Source organism: Ascaphus truei, chromosome 4, assembly GCF_040206685.1.
Source record: "Ascaphus truei isolate aAscTru1 chromosome 4, aAscTru1.hap1, whole genome shotgun sequence".
Lineage (NCBI taxonomy): Eukaryota > Metazoa > Chordata > Amphibia > Anura > Ascaphidae > Ascaphus > Ascaphus truei.
Genome location: NC_134486.1, coordinates 111,435,951 through 111,455,744, shown reverse-complemented (window position 1 = coordinate 111,455,744; position 19,794 = coordinate 111,435,951). Strand labels below are relative to the sequence as shown.

Genomic DNA, 19,794 nt, shown 5'->3' with positions numbered 1-19,794 from the left:
ACGAGCATAGGGGCCCCATGCTAATCTATGCACAGACCAGAATTTAACACTAATTTTCCGGTCACCCGCCTCAACATTCAAATCTCCCGCTAACTCGGTAGGAGAAAAATGACGACTTGTAGCGGAGAGTTGGCATGTCTGCATTCGCGAGAGAAATGTTGCCGTTTTTATTGCCTGCAATGTTATGGAAGCAGAATATTGTAACGGATTCGCGGGAGGCAATCAACGGCTGGGGTTGTGTAGGCCGGGCCCAGTGCACCGCTTTGCCCGGGGGCCTATAATGCTGTTAAGACGGCCCTGCTCTGGGATGCTACATAGCATTACTGCTACATCATTGCATGAGCTGGACTCTTTAAGAGCATCTCCTAAAACAGGTGCACAAACTGGGGGCCTCAGGATTTCTTTTTGGGGGTGGGCAGCAGTTGCAGAGGCCCTCACTCTTTCCCAAGGCATTTAAATAAAATCCCAGGGGATCGCATGAGGCCTCTGCAACTGAACCTACCGAGGTTCAGCCGGCTTCAAATGACGCAGTGGGGTCATGTGACGTCACATGACCCTGCGGCCTCATTTGACACCGACAGGAAGGTTAGGGGGTGCGTGAGCACCAGGGGAGTGGAGGCATGAGGGGGGGGGGGGGGGGGTGGCGCAGCAACAGAAGTTTGCACACCCGTTCTAAAATATTGAAAGGCTAGAGGGATGCTTTTTGCAAGTCAGGTGGTAATTCTATGTTCTTGAAGTGACCGTTAGGATAAAAATTCCCAATGCCACCAATAGGGGGTTTCAGCTGAAAATGACACAAGCCAGCTGCTTCGGAGTACACATAATTTACCCCCAAAAGGGGAGACAGCCTTCAGATACTGGGTCAGGCAGTCCCTTTGTGACATCCCAGAATTCCCTGGTGTCTATTTGTTTATAAATCTCATTTGATGCTAACAAGATTGGTGGAGTGGGGGGAAGATTGTCGCTGATATTGGGAAGGTTTCGCAAGTCCTGGATGGTTTGGAGAGAGTAATCCTCCCTGTTTGAAAAATCCCAATTTCTTTGTGGTAGTGATTCTCTCTCTATGCACATTTGATATGGCTGCCATTGGGGACCAAGCCTACGCCCTACAACTGGGGGCCACCAACCTTTTTGTGCCCAAGGGAATACTTGAGCGTTCAGGAGAGAATTGCATGCACCAAGCAATTAACGCAAGACATTTTTCTTTTTTTCAGGGCAAATAAATATATGGATAATAGCGGGTGTATCTAGAGAGGTACACAGAAAGAGTCCCTTTGTAGGCGCACCGCAGACCTTTATAGAATAAAAGTGGTCAGGGGTGAAAATAAAGGTGTGTATAACAAAATGTCTTAATACTTTATTTAATTCAGTGAAAGTGTGATAAAAACAGTATACATATTCATATTCTACTAAATATACTGTGTCAAAATAGACAGTCTGTAGATACTAGTAGCCATAAAAAAAAAAGTTTCTAGTTCCAAGTTGAACTATTGTTGCTCAGAGTGTGTAGCAAATGTTAGTGACTTAGTTCAAATGCATCTCTTGATAATTATTCAGATAGTGGTGGCTCAGATGAATGGAGCGCGTGGATGGTGAGGACGTACTGTATACAGCTTAGTGACTGCGTCTCCTGGTTAGCCTGTACTGCGTGTGTCTCTAGTGGTACTCACACGCTTTGTAACTGGGTGGACTTCGTTGCACACACTGACCTCAAGGTAAGTAGAGGTGGATTGTTACCTCCTTTGGTCATGTGCTCTGGTAACACCAGTATAGGTGAAGGTGTGCTGAAGGGTGGCCCTACGCCAAGTACGTAATATTAACTGTGTATGTACCCAGTGGTGCTGAGGTATACCTTTTACTGCTGGACTGTACTTATCTTATGTGGGCTGAGTCTATAGTGTGTCGAAAAACTAAATCAAAAGTACTATCTGATCACCGTTTGTCAACAGTGTGTATCCGCTGAAAACGGGACAGGCTTTGTATCAAGCAACACTATGTAATATGTACACTGTTTTTATCACACTTTCACTGAATTGAATAAAGTATTAAGACATTTTGTTATACACACCTTTATTTTCACCCCTGACCACTTTTATTCTATAAAAGGTCTGCGGTGCGCCTACAAAGGAACTTTTTCTGTGTACCTCTCTAGATACACCTGCTATTATCCATTGATTCACTCCCTAGGCAGCACGCCTAACCACCAAGGGGTTAGAGCGAGGTTCCTATCTATAGTTGTTCAAATAAATATATGGACACTAAATAATACACAAAACAGCACAATTAGTGTAGAAAAAACTCCAAGTATAATAAATCGCAAAGTATGAGAAAAACACAATATCACAATATTTATGTATACGGTAGAACAGCCCACATTCCATGCACTATCACTCCGTGTACTCGCACGCTCGCTAGTCACGACTGGTAAGTATGTCAGGCGACGGTAGGTGGTGAATGCTGAGGGGAGGCGTGCCACGCTCCCTGACCCTGTTGCCAAAACAAAACTGGGTACGCACTCAATCTACACTGTATTATGAACAGGTTGGTCAGTCAGTACGCGGGCAAGCACAAAAATGCTGGACGCCATGGCACCCATGGGCACGCCTGCCCTACAAAGTTATGACTTTACAGATAAGTGAATGGTAGTGCAATAAAGAGCCTAGTTACTCCTAGCTTTATACAATATATGAATTAATAAATCATTTTTTTTAACATTTTCAAGTCATGCTGGATTTGTTAGTAAGTCTCTCCAGTGCTTCTATACTGCTTACACATTTATGTAGTCATAGTACAGTATTTAAATATCCTAGAAGCTTTAAGTACGGTTAAAAAAAAATGATGGACAGATGCTGCAAGTGTAACATGAAATAAAATATTTAAGTTTACATTCACATCAATTGCTAAAAAAAAATGTATTTTTTTTAGCAATTGGACTGAAATGTCTATTTTGTGTAGTAAAATAACAATGTACAACATTAAATTCACAATACATGCTTAAAATAAAATAACAAAAAATTGCATATATTATAACGTCAACATTGCAAGTACCAAACACCCTCAGCACTCAAATGGTTAAAATGCAACAAAGGAGAGAGCCTTTTAACACAATACATTTGTTTTTTTTTTAGGGTAAAGTGTAGCTTTTGTCGTTATAACTCGATAGCACATTCCTTTCTGTCCTCTACTTTGTACGACATTTGTTACATCAATTACGTCAGTGGACGCTCGCTGCCTCTACAACCCAGTAACTACTTCCGGATTGCCAGCCAATGCGGCCGCTCGGGTTGGCAAATGTAGGACACAGACAGTCACGTTTGCGTCGTTACGTCTCACGAGCCAGACGTTCGTAACGAGGGACTGCAGAACGCAGCGCCTTCTTCACATGCAGAGAATGCAGTGCTGGTACCTCCAAGATGGCGGCATAGACCGTTTGTAACTGCCCCTATCTCCGCAATGCTGCTGTGTCGCATACCAGACGCCTTTTTATTATCCTACAGCGAGTGTGGTGTTTGTTTCCAACCTACCAGGTCAAAGCAGCTACCGTTTCAAATGGTCTTTTTTTAATTGTGCTAACCCCCGCGTAAGATGGTACCTGCTCCCCGCCACCCTGTGTCTGCTGTGGCCCGTGTGCCGGGCGAGTAATTTATTGTGTGCGCGCGCGCAGGGGTGTGTGTGTGTGTGTGTGACCAACAGCGCTGTCACGTGACGGCGGCAACCCACCACCGCGCAGCTGCGGCACGAGCCCTCTTCCAACGGCCGCTGGTCTAAACTATCGGGCGCGCGAGAAACAGAGAGAGGGGGCGGGCAAAAAAACAAAAAAAAAAACAACAAACAGTCGCGTCACCTCGCGCACCTTCCTCCTCCTCCGCCATCATCACACCCCCCCCTCCCATTCTCCTCAGTGGTGCGGCTGCATGGGAGCGGCGGGGCAGGCGGCCTGTAATCACGGGACGGCCGGGCACTGAGAAGCAGACAGGGCGGCTGCGGATAGCGCTTCTTCTCGCCGCTCTCCATGTCCTGGCTGGGTGACCCGCCGCGGGTGATGCAGGGAGGGCGCCGCACGCACACCGGGACCGCCCCGTCTCCCTGCTTTATTATTATTACTGTCAGTGACAGCGGGGCCGCCTCTCGCCGCCTCCTCCCTCTCACTCTGTTGCTGTCCGACATCGGGATCATCAACTAGGGACCCGCACTACCCTCCGCGGACTGACCTCCCCCCAGCCTCCCGTATCTGTATGTATACACACAGCTGTCATATATGTACAGGCAGCTGTCACGTCCTAGCGGTGTCCATGAGCCGCCCTCATCCTCCTCTTCCCAAAGGGGCGCTGTGCATCGCCGCCCCCTACCCATGCTGCCCCTATTGAGGGGCAACTCCCTCACCTACCCCAACCCGATGGACGATTTGCTGCCTTAAATAATAATAATAATAATACCCCAGCCTTTGCTGCCTCCGAAAGGAAAAGTGGGCCCTATCTGGGGGTCGGTGATATAAGGACCAAGCCTCCCTCAAGCCCTGCCAGGTGCCTTTTTATATTTATAACTTTTTTTTTTTCCTGGCACCCAAAGGATCCGGATTACAATATATATCTATATATATATATACACACATATAACACAACACACCTCTCAAGGCCTTAGCCCAAGAGAAGCAGCAGCAGCCATGCAGGCACCTCAGCTCCAGTATGACTTCTTCTGCGAGGAAAACTCCCCCAAATGGAGGGGTCTGCTGGTGTCCTCTCTCCAAAAGGTGAGGAGGGGATTGGGTTGGCTTTAATGATGTCTGGTGTTTCTCCCCCCTCCACACACAGCTTGTCAGGTGTGTGTGTGTGTGTGTGTGTGTGTGTGTGTGTGTGTGTGTGTGTGTGTGTGTGTGTGTGTGTGTGTGTGTGTGTGGCCAATGTCACTTGGTTCTGGAGAAAGCAGAAACAGGAGTAGTCTTCCTTAAAATATCTTTCAATATGTGGGTGCAATCACAGGTTGCGCAGGTTGTAACCCTAGGTGGCACTAACCCCCTCTCCTGTTGCTGTCCTCACAGACCAGTGGTTTTCATACTGTTGTCCCTGGACTATCTTTGGGCCCCAGAGACTTAGTGCTGGTCCCCAAAGCCGTTTAAAATTCATATCATACCGTTGTCTCCTGCGGGTAGTGTCATTTCTATAACTGCCATCATATCAGAGTTGCAGGTGGCATTTTACATACAGGTTCAATATTTTAAACCATACAATATCTTATGTAGTGCTGACAACGTATACATAGTGCTTTCTGTATAGAGGTTTGCAGGCACAATGAGCCCCTCAAAGTCTCCCACTATTTTCCCTAACTACAAAGGCATTGACATTACTATATATTTATATATAATCTGTTCTCAACAATTATTTACTTGAAGTGGTCCGTGATCAGAAAATGTTTGAGGACCTCTTGGCCTATGTGAGGTTGGCACAGTTGGTGATGATTTGATTGGTGGAGAGGGCGATATCGAGCTGACCTTGATTCCCAGCTGTTCTAGGTCTTGATCCTTCAGACAAGGTTTCACTCATTGAAACTATTAACCAGTAGAAGATATACACACCGTTAAAAGATATTTCTGGTTAAAACTTGACCTTCTATAGCACGTTGCAGAGTACCGTGTGGGTACAACCTATAACCTATAACTAAAAAGTAATTAACTGCCAGACTGCAATTTTTCATTAGAGAAGATGAATAATCATGCAATAATGGCGCATCTGGCAGTGAAAGGGTGAAACTGTAGTGAGCAACTACAAACTGGTTAGGTCGCTGGTAATGTTTCAGCCTCTCTGTCTGGCCAGTGCATAAGAGTTTCATTAGACGCTCTTCCAGACAGGGAAATATGGCTATATCGCAACATCTTTCATGTTCTTCATAAAAATGGTTACTCATTGTGGAGAGTTGTCTGGCACGCAAAGTATAAGTAGATAAGAACATCTTGATAAGTCAATAAGAATCCAGTTATCACCAACCTTGTCATTAGTAATATTACTTGTACATCTTAAGGGCCACTGGAGACTTGCATGTAAAAAAAAAATATATTTGTGCTTTATACATTATTCATTGAATGGCAGCGTCACTCACCTCTGACACCTGTGGCATTATACCTATATTGCAGATTTTTACTAGCCACTTATTAAGCAATGGTATAATACAAAGATTTTGAACCTGTGTTTGGTTAATAAACTCTATAATATTGTGAAATTCTGTGGATCCCCACATCTCTCTAATAGCGCGTCTGAGATCAGATGCATTGTAAGGATCCCCAACCCCCTCTAATAGCGCGTCTGAGATCAGATGCATTGTAAGGAACCCCAACCCTCTCTAATAGCGTGTCTGATAATAGATGTATTGTAGGGAACCCCAACCCTCTCTAATAGCGCGTCTGAGATCAAATGCATAGAACATTCTTTTATATTTGGTAGAATTTTCATATGACCTGAAAATTACAGGGAACCCTGGTTTAAAAACACATTTCTAATATATCAAGACTTCAGGATGTCCATCCAAAGTGGACTTGAGCACTGTAAGCAGAATTATGCTAAGGTCATTCACAACCATAGTGGTGCATAGCATGCTTCTCCAACACAGAATTGATGTATTATGTGTTTTCACGGTAAACATTGGTTTTAATCAAAACAGTTCCCAGACAAATTACAAAAATCCAGGAACTGCAATAAATGTGCAAGTCATTTCTGTCAAACTGAAGGCTGTGTTTGCATTTTAAATTGAAGCTAATAAGCAATATTTTCTAGCTTTTCGACATCCTACCATTTGTGAGGACAATGGCAAGCCTTGCTATCTTTGTTTTGCATAGTAGTAACAAGATAGCACTGTGAACACACTTTTCACCATTGACATTTCACATACTTGTTTTGGCAAATACCTCTCAACAGCAAGTAATATCTGGAAGAGGTTAATTTGGCAAACAAACTTGCTGACCCCTTGAAGTTCGGTGCCAGTACATGTGTTTTGCCAATGTAGGTGTGTTAGCATAGAAGGCGTTGTATTGTCTTGGTTCTTTTGCTTGCGTGTAGGGCTGTGTTTGAAGGCTTCATTGCAAGGATGGGTGTTAAAATAAATGTACAGGCTACTGGCAGGAAAATATTACAAGATTAGCCCATTCCTGTATCTGAATCATCATGCAGTGACAGCCACTATACATTTTATTTATTTATAAAATGTTTTACCAAGAAGTGATACATTGAGAGTTAGCTCTCGTTTTCAAGTATGTCCTGGGCATAGAGTTAAGATGACACATAATACATGGTTACAATACATAGTTACATAAGTGAACAGGGTATACATTATATACAAGACATTGCATGCACAATAACATCTATACTATAGGGGTATTTAACAGTTACAGACCAGATTAAAATGTGAGATGGCTTCAGTTTTGAAAGAATGTAGACTGGTGGTGGCTTTGAGATTCTCCGGTATGTTGTTCCAGTTTTGGGGTGCACGGTAAGAGAAGGAGGAGCGGCTGGATACTTTGCTGAACTTTGGGACTAAGAACAGTCTTTTGGAGTCTGATTCCAGATGATAAGTGCTGCATGTGGTAGGGGTGAGGAGCTTGTTCAGATAGACGGGTAGCTTGCCCAGAAAGTATTTGAAGGCAAGACAGGAAAGGTGAACTTTGCGCCTACACAAGTGATGACCAATCTAGTTCTTTGAGCATTTCGCAAGATGTGTGTTGTAGTTGCATTGGAGAACAAACGGCATATTGAATTGTAGAGGGTGTCAAGTTTGCTAAGGTGGGTTTGGGGTGCTGAGCCGTATACTATGCCCCTACAGTCGATAATTGGCATTGGCATCTGCTGTGCGATACGCTTTCTGACCAGCAGACTTAGGGAGGATTTCTTCCTATAAAGTACACCTAGTTTGGCATAGGTTTTGGATGTCAGGATATCAATGTGCAACCCAAATGTTAAATGGGAGTCAACCCATAAGCCCAAGTATTTAAAACTAGTAACAGGAGTTAGGCTGGTGTTATCGTTGGTTCGGATCTGGAGCTCAGTCATTGGAAGCTTTAAAAATGTAGTCTTGATCCCAGATACCATTGTTACAGTCTTGTCAGTGTTTAAAAACAGTTTGTTTTGGGAAATCCAATTTTCAAGTCTCAAAAGGTTAGATTGAAGTATGTGTTTAAAGGTCGGAGAGGCTATGGCTGTGTGCATATAAGATTGTGTCATCTGCATACATGTGTATTGAGGATCCCTTACAAGCTGTGGGAAGATCATTGATGAACATGGAGAAGAGAAGGGTCCCCAGAACAGAGCCTTGCGGGACACCACAGGTGATATCCAGGGGGTTGGAGTTAGAATAGAGAGCAAAGTCCTTGGCGCACTATCAAGTGCGTGAACCTGATACAATAGTCCTGCTTTGGAGAACTAGTTGGTAAATGTCCAGTCTGGCCTCCTGATTTCCTTCCAATATTCGATTATCTGTAATCAAAGAGAACAGGAGACCATTGCGCAGTATCTCATGTGAATTGAAGCCTCATCCACACAGCTGCTAGATACTTACATCTAGATGTGTATATGCAGGCCTTGAAAGGTATCTTTAGACCGGAGGTTTGTGTCTCTCACAGGGTTCCCCACTGGTGATGCTCCCGCTCCACAATTGGCCGATTCGCCCAATGGTATACAAAAGATAAAAGGCCCAATAGTGTGGTACAGTACAATTTAATAAAACAATAAAAAGACCAACATTTGATGCACTCACATGCTAGATGATCTAACTGCACGATTTACAATGTGCTGTCCGCAAGCATAAGGGGCTGAACTGTGGTGTGTGTGGAGGCTGGATCCCGCGTGTATCTCCTCCTCGCGGCCGCAATTCGGAGCGCCAGGTCCACCTCAGATGACGTCACTTCCAACAGCAACCTCCTCAACTGGTACTGGCACGTAGCAATGCGTGCAGCTAAGCTCCACCCCTTAGGCACCCCAAGGACTTTGCTCTCTATACTAACATTTTGTTTCAGCTATATGGAATAGCTTGTTTATAGTCCTAGGCAGCCCATTCCCATACCCTCCCCATATCTGGTGGTTTGTGGACTATTGTGTTTAGTAGTTATCCATTTACAGTTTGGACACACTAATTGTCACATTTTTATTTAATTTAAATAATCTATATTTGTTGTTCACTATATTTTATTGTACACATATTTCACAATAGGTAGAGCGCTTGGTTGTAGTATAGCTTCTCCTTTTCACCAGGGTTGGAGTTAGAGCCTGAGATGGACACATGTTGGGATCTACTGGATAGGTATGAATGAAACCAGTTTAAATTGTATTGTATGTCTTTATTTATATAGCGCCATTAATGTACATAGCGCTTCACAGTAGTAATACATGTGATAATCAAATAAATAACAGATAATATAAATAACATCATGGGAATAAGTGCTTTAGACATAAAAGTAACATTAAGGAGGAGGAGTCCCTGCCCCGAGGAGCTTACAGTCTAATTGGTAGGTAGGGAGAACGTACAGAGACAGTAGGAGGGAGTTCTTCTAAATCATGCTTCACTATTCTAGATACTGGAGTTGCATATTGCAAAATACATATTTTGGCCTAGACATGCAAACAAGCATATTTTAAATTTTTTCCCCTCTCTTGGCTGGTATATCCCCATTGCAGTGTCCTGCTGCATCTAAACCAAGGTTGAGGCAGCAACGCAAATGGGCAACTTTTTAAACCTTTCTTGCGTCCTCAGCCTGACGTTGGTTCTAGCTTTGTATTAAAAAGCTGAATGACAACGCAGGTGCATGTGGTTCTCTGACCCATTTTCTGTTTTCATAGTTTATTGGAATCCAGACTTTGTTGGCATAGACCACAGTCTGCTTATACTATACTATAAAGAACATAGTTTTACTTTTTTTGTAACAAAATTAGTGTGTTGGTGGAAGTGTCTAGATCGGGGTTGTGGTTGGTGTTCAATGTTTAGAATGCAAAGTTGATGAGCGTTTTTTCATGTGATCACCAATAATGCAGGGTGCAAAATAAATGGCCTTCTGGCCTTTGGCAGAAGGCAAACTGCTATGAACACTTGCAGGCCAATCAGATTTGCTACTTCTCAGTTATGTCCAGCAAATAAAGCTGCATGGGGTTCGTGCTAGATTCAGCCCCACCACTACTCATTCTGCAGCCTCGGACGCCTTTGCCGAAGCTATCTCTCCAATTAATTTGAGGACAAGCTTGTGTGTGTGTGTGTGTGTGTGTGTGTGTGTGTGTGTGTGTGTGTGTGTGTGTGTGTGTGTGTATATTGATGACTGCCTAATTGTTTCATTATGATTTATCTTTGTCTTTGTCTCAGTAAGTAAATGGAAACTGAAAATAATGACAAATGAAGGCTCAGATTGACAAAGGGGTGCTAAGCTTCAGCACACCTTCATTTCTATCCAAAATGAGTAGAAGTCAAGGCATGCTAAAGCTTAGCACCCTTTAGTGAATCTGGGCTTAAGAGAAAAGCTAATGGATTACAACTGTAAATTGGTAGGCCCTTTGAAAATGAAAATAAAAAAATGACACCTTTTTTATACTGCAAAATGTTCTGCTATGTTGTGTGAGGACGTTAGTCCCTGATGCACGGCGTGCTAAGCAAGCTGTCATTGGCAACTGGAGGTTACTTGATTTTATAAGGCATATGTTATTTAAAGAAGCGGTGAGAAGATGTTCTGGACAAAAATTCCAACCGATTGTTATGAGGAATAACTTTCCTGGTCCTATGATATATTTATTTGTCTCTAATCGAAAGCCATAGAAGATAAATGTAGGAAACTGCTTGCAGGTGTGGTTCTATCATTTGATATTTCAGTTTCTTGGCTAGTTGCTTGATGACTAAGTGATTTTACTTTTATTCATAGTGGAGTTATATGCATAGGGGTGTACATTCTCTGATCTACCCTTCCTACCTTTTGGGATTTAAAGGTGGAGCGATGTTTTTTTTTTTCTCTTCTTTTTAAATTTTTAATGCAGGATTGAAGCAAGGAATCTCCGGAGCTGAACCCCGTTAATTTCAGCTCCGGCGACCCCCTGCTTCCAGAGATACCGACGAAGGGGGTGCCGGTATCTCCTGCAGTTTAAAGCCTGCATCACATGGTCCAATAGGAAGCTGTATCGGGTGACGTTACGGCTTTCTATTGGCGGGTAAGGCCCAGGACTTTTGAAAATCGGCCATAATATGAACCCTGGAGTGGCTACTGGCACCCACTTCCAAGGTATTTCCGGAATCAGGGGGTCCCTGGAGCTAAAATGAATGGTTCAGCTCCCCCTGCTTCAATCCTGTATAATATTTTTTTTTTTGTGTGTGAATCCTTTGGCTCTTATAATTATTTGAATGCAGTTTTTTTGCTAACATGTTGTAATTGTTTCTCCTCTTAGCCATAACTCAAATCATTTTTTTTTCTCCCTCTCCCAGCCTTAAATCATTTCATGATCCTAAACATTGAGGTCATTACAAGATTTTGTTACTTTCCTTTAGTATCCTATTTTCATCTCCAATCACTGCTCTCAAAGCCATCTTTTTTTTTTGTTGCCCTAGTTGGAAAACCTTTCATTTGCTTCCCCTTTGTTTGTAGAATTCCCATCTCATCCGTTTTCTTCGATATGACTTTTCCCTCGAAATGCACCTAAGCAGATATGCATTCTAGTAGCATTAACTACTGTGCCTCCAGTTATCCTACTCCTGCTTTCTATTTTTCATTTATTTTCTTCTCCATAAAATGACATATGTACAATAAGTCCCCTGCCCCACAGAGTTGGGGAGTGCAATCTTTTTTTTTTTCTGCGCCCCTCTGCCGTCTGTCCCCCACTCCGCGCGCCCCCCATGCTTACCTTACTTCAGACGTCCTGGCGTCACGTTGCCACAGCAACGCGACGTCACATGACCCCGTGGCGGCATTTGACGACGTGTTGCCATGAGCGTCTGAAACCAGGTAAATAGAAGTTTACAGAGGCCCTGTAGCTCCCCCGGCATTAATTTAAATGTATTCGGGAAGCGCGCGGGGGGCCTCTGTAAACCTTGCGCCCCCCCCGCAGCGAGTTTCGCCCCCCACTTTGTGCTCCGCTGCCATAGAGCATACAATCTAATTTTGGTGCCTGAGGCACAGGACGTTTCATTGAATTACCAAGATCACAAGGAGCGTACACTAGTTCACCCACTTTAAAGGCCAGTTACATTACCACTGAGCTACTACTCCAGTCCCTAATGCATATACTGGTCCTGAAATACACATTCGGTTTTTTTTTTTAGCATGGCATGAAGGCAGTCTGTTTTGAGCTCACTGTTAGGCCTCGGCCATGCTCCCTGCTGGCGTGCTGAGGCGCAGGGAAAGCGGGTGCTTTCCCTGGCCTTGCGGTTGCTTACCGCACGCGCTGTCAGCGGGCCGTCGGGGCGCGGGCCGGGGGCGGCGCGTCACTGGCCGGGGGTGGGCCAGTGACGTCACGGAGCTGGTTCGCCCTCGTTGGGCGAACCGCTCACGTGACCGGCCTGTCGCGCCGGCAAGCGGGGGAATTTAAAATTCCCCTAAGACCTGCGCTTCCGCAAGTGCGCGGAAGCGCAGGTGAGCCCCTACTAAAGCCGCTCTAATTACGACTGTAGGGGCTCAGTGCTGAGCGGGAACGCGCCTCAGCGCGCTTCCGCCAGCAAGCGGTAAACATGGCTGAGGCCTTAGTGTTTGGAGGGTACAGTTCTACTGGTCTTTACCCCTCTTAGTTAGTCTGGACTCCCCACACTCTGCTTTCAGGACAACACATACCTAAGCAAGTTGTCTCTAGTTATTTAGTTCAGTAACCGAGCTCTATTTATCGCTAAGTGCTACTTAGACACATCTTGAAGACGTGTTCTTTTGGTTGCCTTGAGGACTGAACTTGGGGGGAGAGGGGGAGGGAAGAGGTTGGATGTGGGTTTGCCATTCACTTTTTATTTTTTTTAAACGTTGTACTGTGTATATGGTTAGATTGCAAGCTGGAGCCAAAGTGATCACTCGCCCATCTGCTTTTTCTAACTCGAAAAACTATAAATGTTCTTTATGATAAGTGAAATTGCTTTCTGTTTTGAAGGAAGAGCTCCTAAAATGGCCTCCCTGCACTGGTAGTTGGCCACCTTCACAAAATAACGTACATCAGAACGACTTTTTCCATGACTTTTTTGACAGAGATTTGCATTTCTAGAGAGCAGTTTGCATTGATGAGCGATTTTAGAGGTATTATTAATGGAGCAGTTATAGTCCGTTAGAATATTGCACTTATCTGTTTCAGCTCTGTTTGCACTGGTCATATCTACCTGGTGTGAAGCGGCATTAACTTCTGTGCCTGATTTCCGTCATATGTAAGTTATTAGCATAGAAGTTGTATTGTATTGTATTGTATGTCTTTATTTATATAGCGCCAAAAGTGTACTCAGCGCTTCACAAAGAATACAGTACAGGGAATTATAATTATACAATAAGTGCAGCAAAATCAGACAATAGGAAAGGAAATCCCTGCCCCGAAGAACTTACAATCTAAGAGTTGATGGCAGATAAGCTCCTCTTGGTCTGCCATTTGTCATATCTCTTGTGGAACCACATGCAACGTTTAACATTTGACACTAGGGCAAACTGGTGCGAGAGAAAGACGTAGGTCATTAGCCATCCTGATTATGAGAGATTAGCAATCGCCTCAACTTTCATTTGATTAACGAAAGGCAAAAGGGAGATATGGAAAAGAAGAATGTGCACTAAGAGGGTATCTCGAATGTCTTGATTGTGGGCAGATCTGTTGACTCGTAGCGTGAAAGACAATTGTTGTTCCTCTTGCCAGGTGTGTGAGGGACGTGACCTACATTTTTCTAGAAAGTGGCTCTGTCATACTAGGAACTAGATTTTAAAATGTTTTTTCCCTTTAATAAAGTTGGTGCTAATCTTACTATAATCTGATCAACAGTGCAGATTGTGGGAGGCGAGACTCTCTCCTGAGCTGTTGCACTGTGACCTGCAGTCTGACATACCCACCGATGTTTTTTTTCCGGTTCTGCTTGTGTGACTACGAACATTTTCTAGTAGGGATGCCCGGGGGGCACCGTGTCCGATGCAACGTCCTCACGCTGGCAACAGCACGTACAGTGTCCCTTTCTTTCAGAATTCTTTGCATTGCACGTTATTCTCAGTGGTGCACATTTTGTGTTTCTTTTTACACGAGAGAGATTTTTTTTTTCAGGTCACAGAAACCTATTTCTGTATTGATGGGTGGTTACTCCAACTCACTGCCAATGAGGCTGATTGGTCTTCCTTGTTCTGGACCTACAAGAGAATTCTTAATCGATTTATAATACTGTGTGCAGACACTTACTTTTTCATAATAGATATGTCTACAAGTTCCAGTCGCTTGCTAATAAAAACTTGGGTGTCTGTTTTTTTCCAAGTGTGCCCATTTCTTGTTTAGTAAACTAACCTTCAGTGTGGTTACTTGAACTTTGCACCACATCTGTATTCTCCAAAATATAGGAGCGCTCAGTTATGTTATGGCATGCACCCTTTGAGTGCCGCAGGGGCCGTGGCACTAGTGTCCCCCGGCCCCTCTGGCACATTGAGATCATGTTAACGCTCCTCCGAGCGATCATATGATCGCAGCATCACTTATTTGACTCTTCGGTTTCCCTGCGTGTTGCTCGCATGGGAGAGCAGAACACTGTCTCCCCTAGCAATGGAGCTAATAAACCTCATGACGTATCCACTACCTCATGGTGCCCCCTGGAGTGCCAGACCCCATGACGTAGTGACTACATCATGGGGAACTCTTAAGAAAAGTATCAATATTTTGTTTTATTTAAAAAAAAAATTAAATTGGCATTTTCAGGGCAAACGTGTTTTGGGTAGTCTATACTATCGTTACTTAATGTCTCATGGGGATAAGACTCTATGTAAATACTGTACTCAAAACAACAGATACATTGTTCTGTGTTTGCAAAGTAATTCTGATGCCGCAATTAGTTACAAAAAATAAACCTACGTATCTGATGTGCCCCGGAGAAAAGCAAAAGGTTTTTTTTTTCCCCCCACAAGATACAAAGGTTCCCTTTGGTCCTAAGATGGATTGCCCTTTTAAGTCATAACGAAGTAACTGCTCTGGTGCACATTTATTACTTACAGAAGGCACTGGTCTGTGACCACGCGTGCCCGCAAACAGTGTAAGAGTACGAATACCTTTTGCACTCCCATCGTTCAAGCTACAATTCGCTCAGGTCACTACAAGTTCCCTCATTCATTTTTCATGTGCAGTGTTTTTTTCCCCTTCTGGTTACTTGGGTAAAATGTTGAATCTTGCCTAGCACATAAAGGTACCCACTCATCAGTCATCAGCGAAGCTTTGTGTCGTTATCACCTGTGATTCCTTGCCTCTCTTTCTTCGTTCCCTCTGTAAATATATTTACTGTGACTTTGAGTTATAGTCTTCCAGCTTCTCTCTCTCTCTTACCCCTTTTCTTGGAAGGTCAAGAGTGTAGAAATGAATTTAAATGCATGGAGGAGTCTCCTACAGCAATGACGCCTTAATATTGGAGTTTCCACTCTACCTTCCTTTTAGATTGTAAGTTCCTTTGCGCAGGCCATCCTTACCTAAAGATGTAGCCTACTGTACATTATTGCTCCCATTAATGGGTCAATATTATTATTAAAAAAAAAAAAAAGTAGTGAAATAGTGTCCGTGGTGTCACCTTGCGCACATCAACATTTGTATCAACGGCGCCACGTTTATTCTCATTAAATGACGTGCCAGCTTTGACGCAGAGCATCCGGTTAGTGGGTGCACCAATGTTGGCAAAATCTGTACTTGAGGCAAAAGAGCGAAATCCTTGGTGCTCCATAACCCCCGAGACCGTATTCATCCCTATAACTTTCAAAAGGCTCCAAACTCTGTACTCGCATACTTCCAAAGCTCTGTGTTCATGTATGCTTCACCGCATGGCTCATGGCACTTGTGCTGGTGCTGGCGTCCGAGCTTCCCACAGCTCTGTAGTTGGTACAATCAAAAAACATGATGACGTCGCACCCAGTGCAAGGAGAGAATACTTCGGGCGTCACAGATGGGTCCCAGACAGATGATAATAAAATCTTCATGCTTTATTTGCAAAGCATCTCATAAAAATAGTATCCATGGATCCAAGATCCAACGCAAGAAGAGAGAGCCTCTGTGATGCAGTGCTGTGTCCAGTGCGAAATGCGTTGGGTTATCCTTGTGCTGGATCCATGCACACTATTTTTATGTGATGTTTTGTAAATAAATCTTGAAGATTTTATGACCATCTGTCTGGGACCCATCTGTGACGCCCAACGTATTCTCTCCTTGCACGGAGTGCGACGTCATCATGTTTTTCGATTGTACATCTGTACTTGACCAGTATGTTGTAATTGCAGTATTAATAGTCTTCAGACCCCATTGTGCTTAACCATGGAATGTGTGTATATAATTATCAGAATGGGAAGTCTGTCAGCCTTTACAATGTAATAGTAAATGAGAAGGGTTTGTGTTGAGTGCTTAAGACTCATTACAGCTGATTTGCAGGTGGGCGTGTTGGGACAGTTTGGCAAGTTGCTATCTGCTGTGTGCACTTGCACGTTGATCTAACAGATCCCAGGCATGTTTGGCATGCAGCGTGGTATGTTCAAAGGCCTTTACTATTCCTCCCGGACCTGCCAACAGTTTAATGCATACCTACCTATTCACTTTGTTACAATGGAAGCATGCGTGCCACATAGAGCATGAACAATGTGATACCTTTTCAGAATGCCTTTACTTTTGTAAAATCCTTTTGGTAGATTTTTGGGTTTTTTCTTTTTTTTTTTTTTTATTGCCAGGAAAATTAAGGTTCTCAAATATGTTGGGATTGTTAACATCCGCAATAGTGGCTATTTGTTATCAGTGCAGCTTTATTACAGTGTCATGTAGATTTGTTGTAGGATGTAATACCTTTTTAGTGGCCCAACATCATTGGGGTTCTTCATAGATGAAGGTATAAAATTATAGTGTTGAGAGATTTTGAAACCACCTAGATCTCTCGAACAAGGCTGGAACGCTGCATGTATATATCCTAAGGTAACATGTAGGGTTAGAGCTAAACTCCTGCAGGGAGTCTTTAAGAGGAGTGGTGATGGGACAGATTTACAGCGTCATGGAAATTATGACAACATTCTTTCATCAGTTTGCATCAATAGGGAAGTATGCATTACAAACTACTTGAGTTATATTATCATATGTGTCAACGCATGGCTTTCAACCCTACAATTAAAAAAAAAAAAAAAAGACCGCTTGTAAATGTAATTTAAAAGTGAATTTGTAAATGTCTAAAGTGACAGAGGAGTGTTCCATTGTTTTTGTGCCTTCTCTAGTATATTTTGAGGACTGACACTTTAATGTACTAGTGAATGTAAATGTTATGTAGTCCACAGAGGCTGGCGAGCGAGGCTGGGGCCCTGGCCTCCGCTGTTGCTCGGCTCTTTGCCCATTGATAAGGGAAAGCCAAGAAATAGGAGAGCCAGAACAATGATTCGGCTATTACAACTGCAGCAGCAGAAGGAAAACATTATACTGCTGCACTCGCTGGCGCTCCCAGGAGACGACCAGGTTTTGGGAAAGGTTGCAGGGAATTGCAAGCAGTGGTCAAAGTACATTAGAAACTTAGCAACGCAGCGTTGAACACAGGAGAGCTGACTTTTATGGTCCATTCTGAGGCTCATTATTTAATATGTTTTGGTGTTAAAGGTAAAATGGAAATCATACATTCATGGAACACCTTTCCTACTTTTACTACTTGTTTACTACTTGTTTATTTAACGACTTGTCAATTGAACTTGGAAGCGGTTGGCTAACGTTTTAGGAACAAGCCACGGAAAAAGGAGCAAGCCAAAAGTGGCAGACTTCTGGCTAATTTCAATGCAGCGAAATTAATAAGGATAAATAGCCGTTAATTAAGTAATAATCCCCGAAGAACAGGGCATTACTGGCCAATAATGCCCTGTTCTGAGGGGATTATTACTATTGTAGGCTAAATGTAGGCTTATTTTATAAATAATAGACACTTTTGTATACTGCAGTTATATAGATTTTTTTTATTAAAATAAAATGGTAAATACATGAATCCACTTCTATATATGCGTACACTGCAGATATCTATATCCACACACTGCCGCCTCTCTGTGTACACACACACACACACACCACAGCAGCTCAACACATAACACCGCAGACACACACACACACACACCAGCGCCTCTACACTCACAACACAGCACCTCTACACTCACAACACAGCACCTCTACACTCACAACACAGCACCTCTATATACACGCGCTCACACACCGCAGCAGCTCTACACACGCACACACACAACACAGCAGCTCTACACATGCACACACACACACACAGCAGCTCTACACACACACTCTGCTGCTACACACGCATACAACAGCACCACACACACACTGCTGCTATACCCATAAACACTGCTACTGACACACACACACACAGCATCTCTACACACACACACACACACACACACACACACACACACACACACACACACAAAAAACACAGCCGCTCTACACACACACAACACAGCAGCTGTACACACACACAACACAGCAGCTGTACACACACACTCTGCTGCTACACACCCATAAACACTGCTACTGACACTGACACACACACACACACCAGCTCTACACACACAACACACACACATACAACTGCACAACACACACTGCTGCTGCTATACCCATAAACACTGCTACTGACAGACACACACACACACACACACACACACACACACACACACACACACACACACACACACACACTAAAAAATGCAGCCACTTACTTCTTTGCAGACTCTCCCCCACCCAATTCAACTGAATCTGCTCAGAAAATCTGTCAGCTCAGGAGGGGGAGGAGTCAACCTGTGGCTGATACTTCCTGACCAATCCCATGCCCTGTCTCAGAGCTTTTACTTAATTCAGACCAATCCCCTGCCCTGTCTCAGCTGTTGTGAAAGCTGATTGGCTGGAAATAAACAGATTGAAAACTACACTTTGCAAGCTGTTAAAATTCCGGGCATTACTGATTGGTTAAAATTCTGGGCATTACTGATTGGTTAAAATTTCGGGCATTATCCAATCAGAGAGCAGGGTTTTCAATAAGGCCCTGAATTTTACTGCTTTAGCCTATAATTATCAATAATGGCTATTGCACGTAATAATCCATTTAAAGTGCTCATTTACATGCCAAGAGGTTTTAAACTGTATTAGACACATTGTTTAGTTTTAAAAGGGCAATCCCTCCTAGTGAAGTAAATTAATTCCAGTGACCTGTTTAAGGGGTCTGGTCGGAGTAATTGATGCCATTTTTTCCTAAATCTGACACTTATTAGGCTTGTTCTATAGTAGGTGCGTGCACGTGACGCACACTTTTTGTGTGTAAGGTGGTCCGTGCTGCGCAGTTTGTGTGTGTGTGTGTGTGTGTGTGTGTGTGTGTGTAATTTCTTATATATTTTTAAAAAAAAAGACACGTTGGTAATAAGAATAAAATATTTATTAACATTATACAGACACACATACCTACATACATTACAGCGGCGGTAGCAGCGCAAATACTTACTTTTTGAGTCTTCCCAGCTATCGCCCGGCTCCACGTGCGTCCGTAGCATACAATGGCTGGCTAACCACAGCCAACTATAACTGCTGCGCACGGCACAGCAAGCACGATCAATATATTACGGGTCTTAGTTTTTTAATTTGAGTACTCGGG

The 19,794-nt window shown here is 43.5% G+C and overlaps 2 protein-coding genes across 3 annotated transcripts in view; one reads left to right on the top strand and one right to left on the bottom strand.

Annotated features, from left to right (window-relative positions):
• Positions 1–3,707, bottom strand: part of RDH13 (retinol dehydrogenase 13) — a 67,214-nt gene extending 63,507 nt beyond the window's left edge. Inside the window, exon 1 of the mRNA XM_075596440.1 lies at positions 3,525–3,707. The gene's annotated coding sequence lies outside the window, so the exon portion shown is untranslated. The remainder of the gene's footprint in view (positions 1–3,524) is intronic.
• The window catches only part of SOS1 (SOS Ras/Rac guanine nucleotide exchange factor 1), a 114,607-nt gene continuing 98,176 nt past the window's right edge, over positions 3,364–19,794 (top strand). Inside the window, exon 1 of one of the 2 annotated variants that reach the window (XM_075596428.1) lies at positions 3,364–4,750. In XM_075596428.1, the coding sequence (XP_075452543.1) occupies positions 4,717–4,750 (34 nt within the window). In that variant the 5' untranslated portion in view covers positions 3,364–4,716. The remainder of the gene's footprint in view (positions 4,751–19,794) is intronic. The other variant, XM_075596429.1, reaches the window with a different exon arrangement.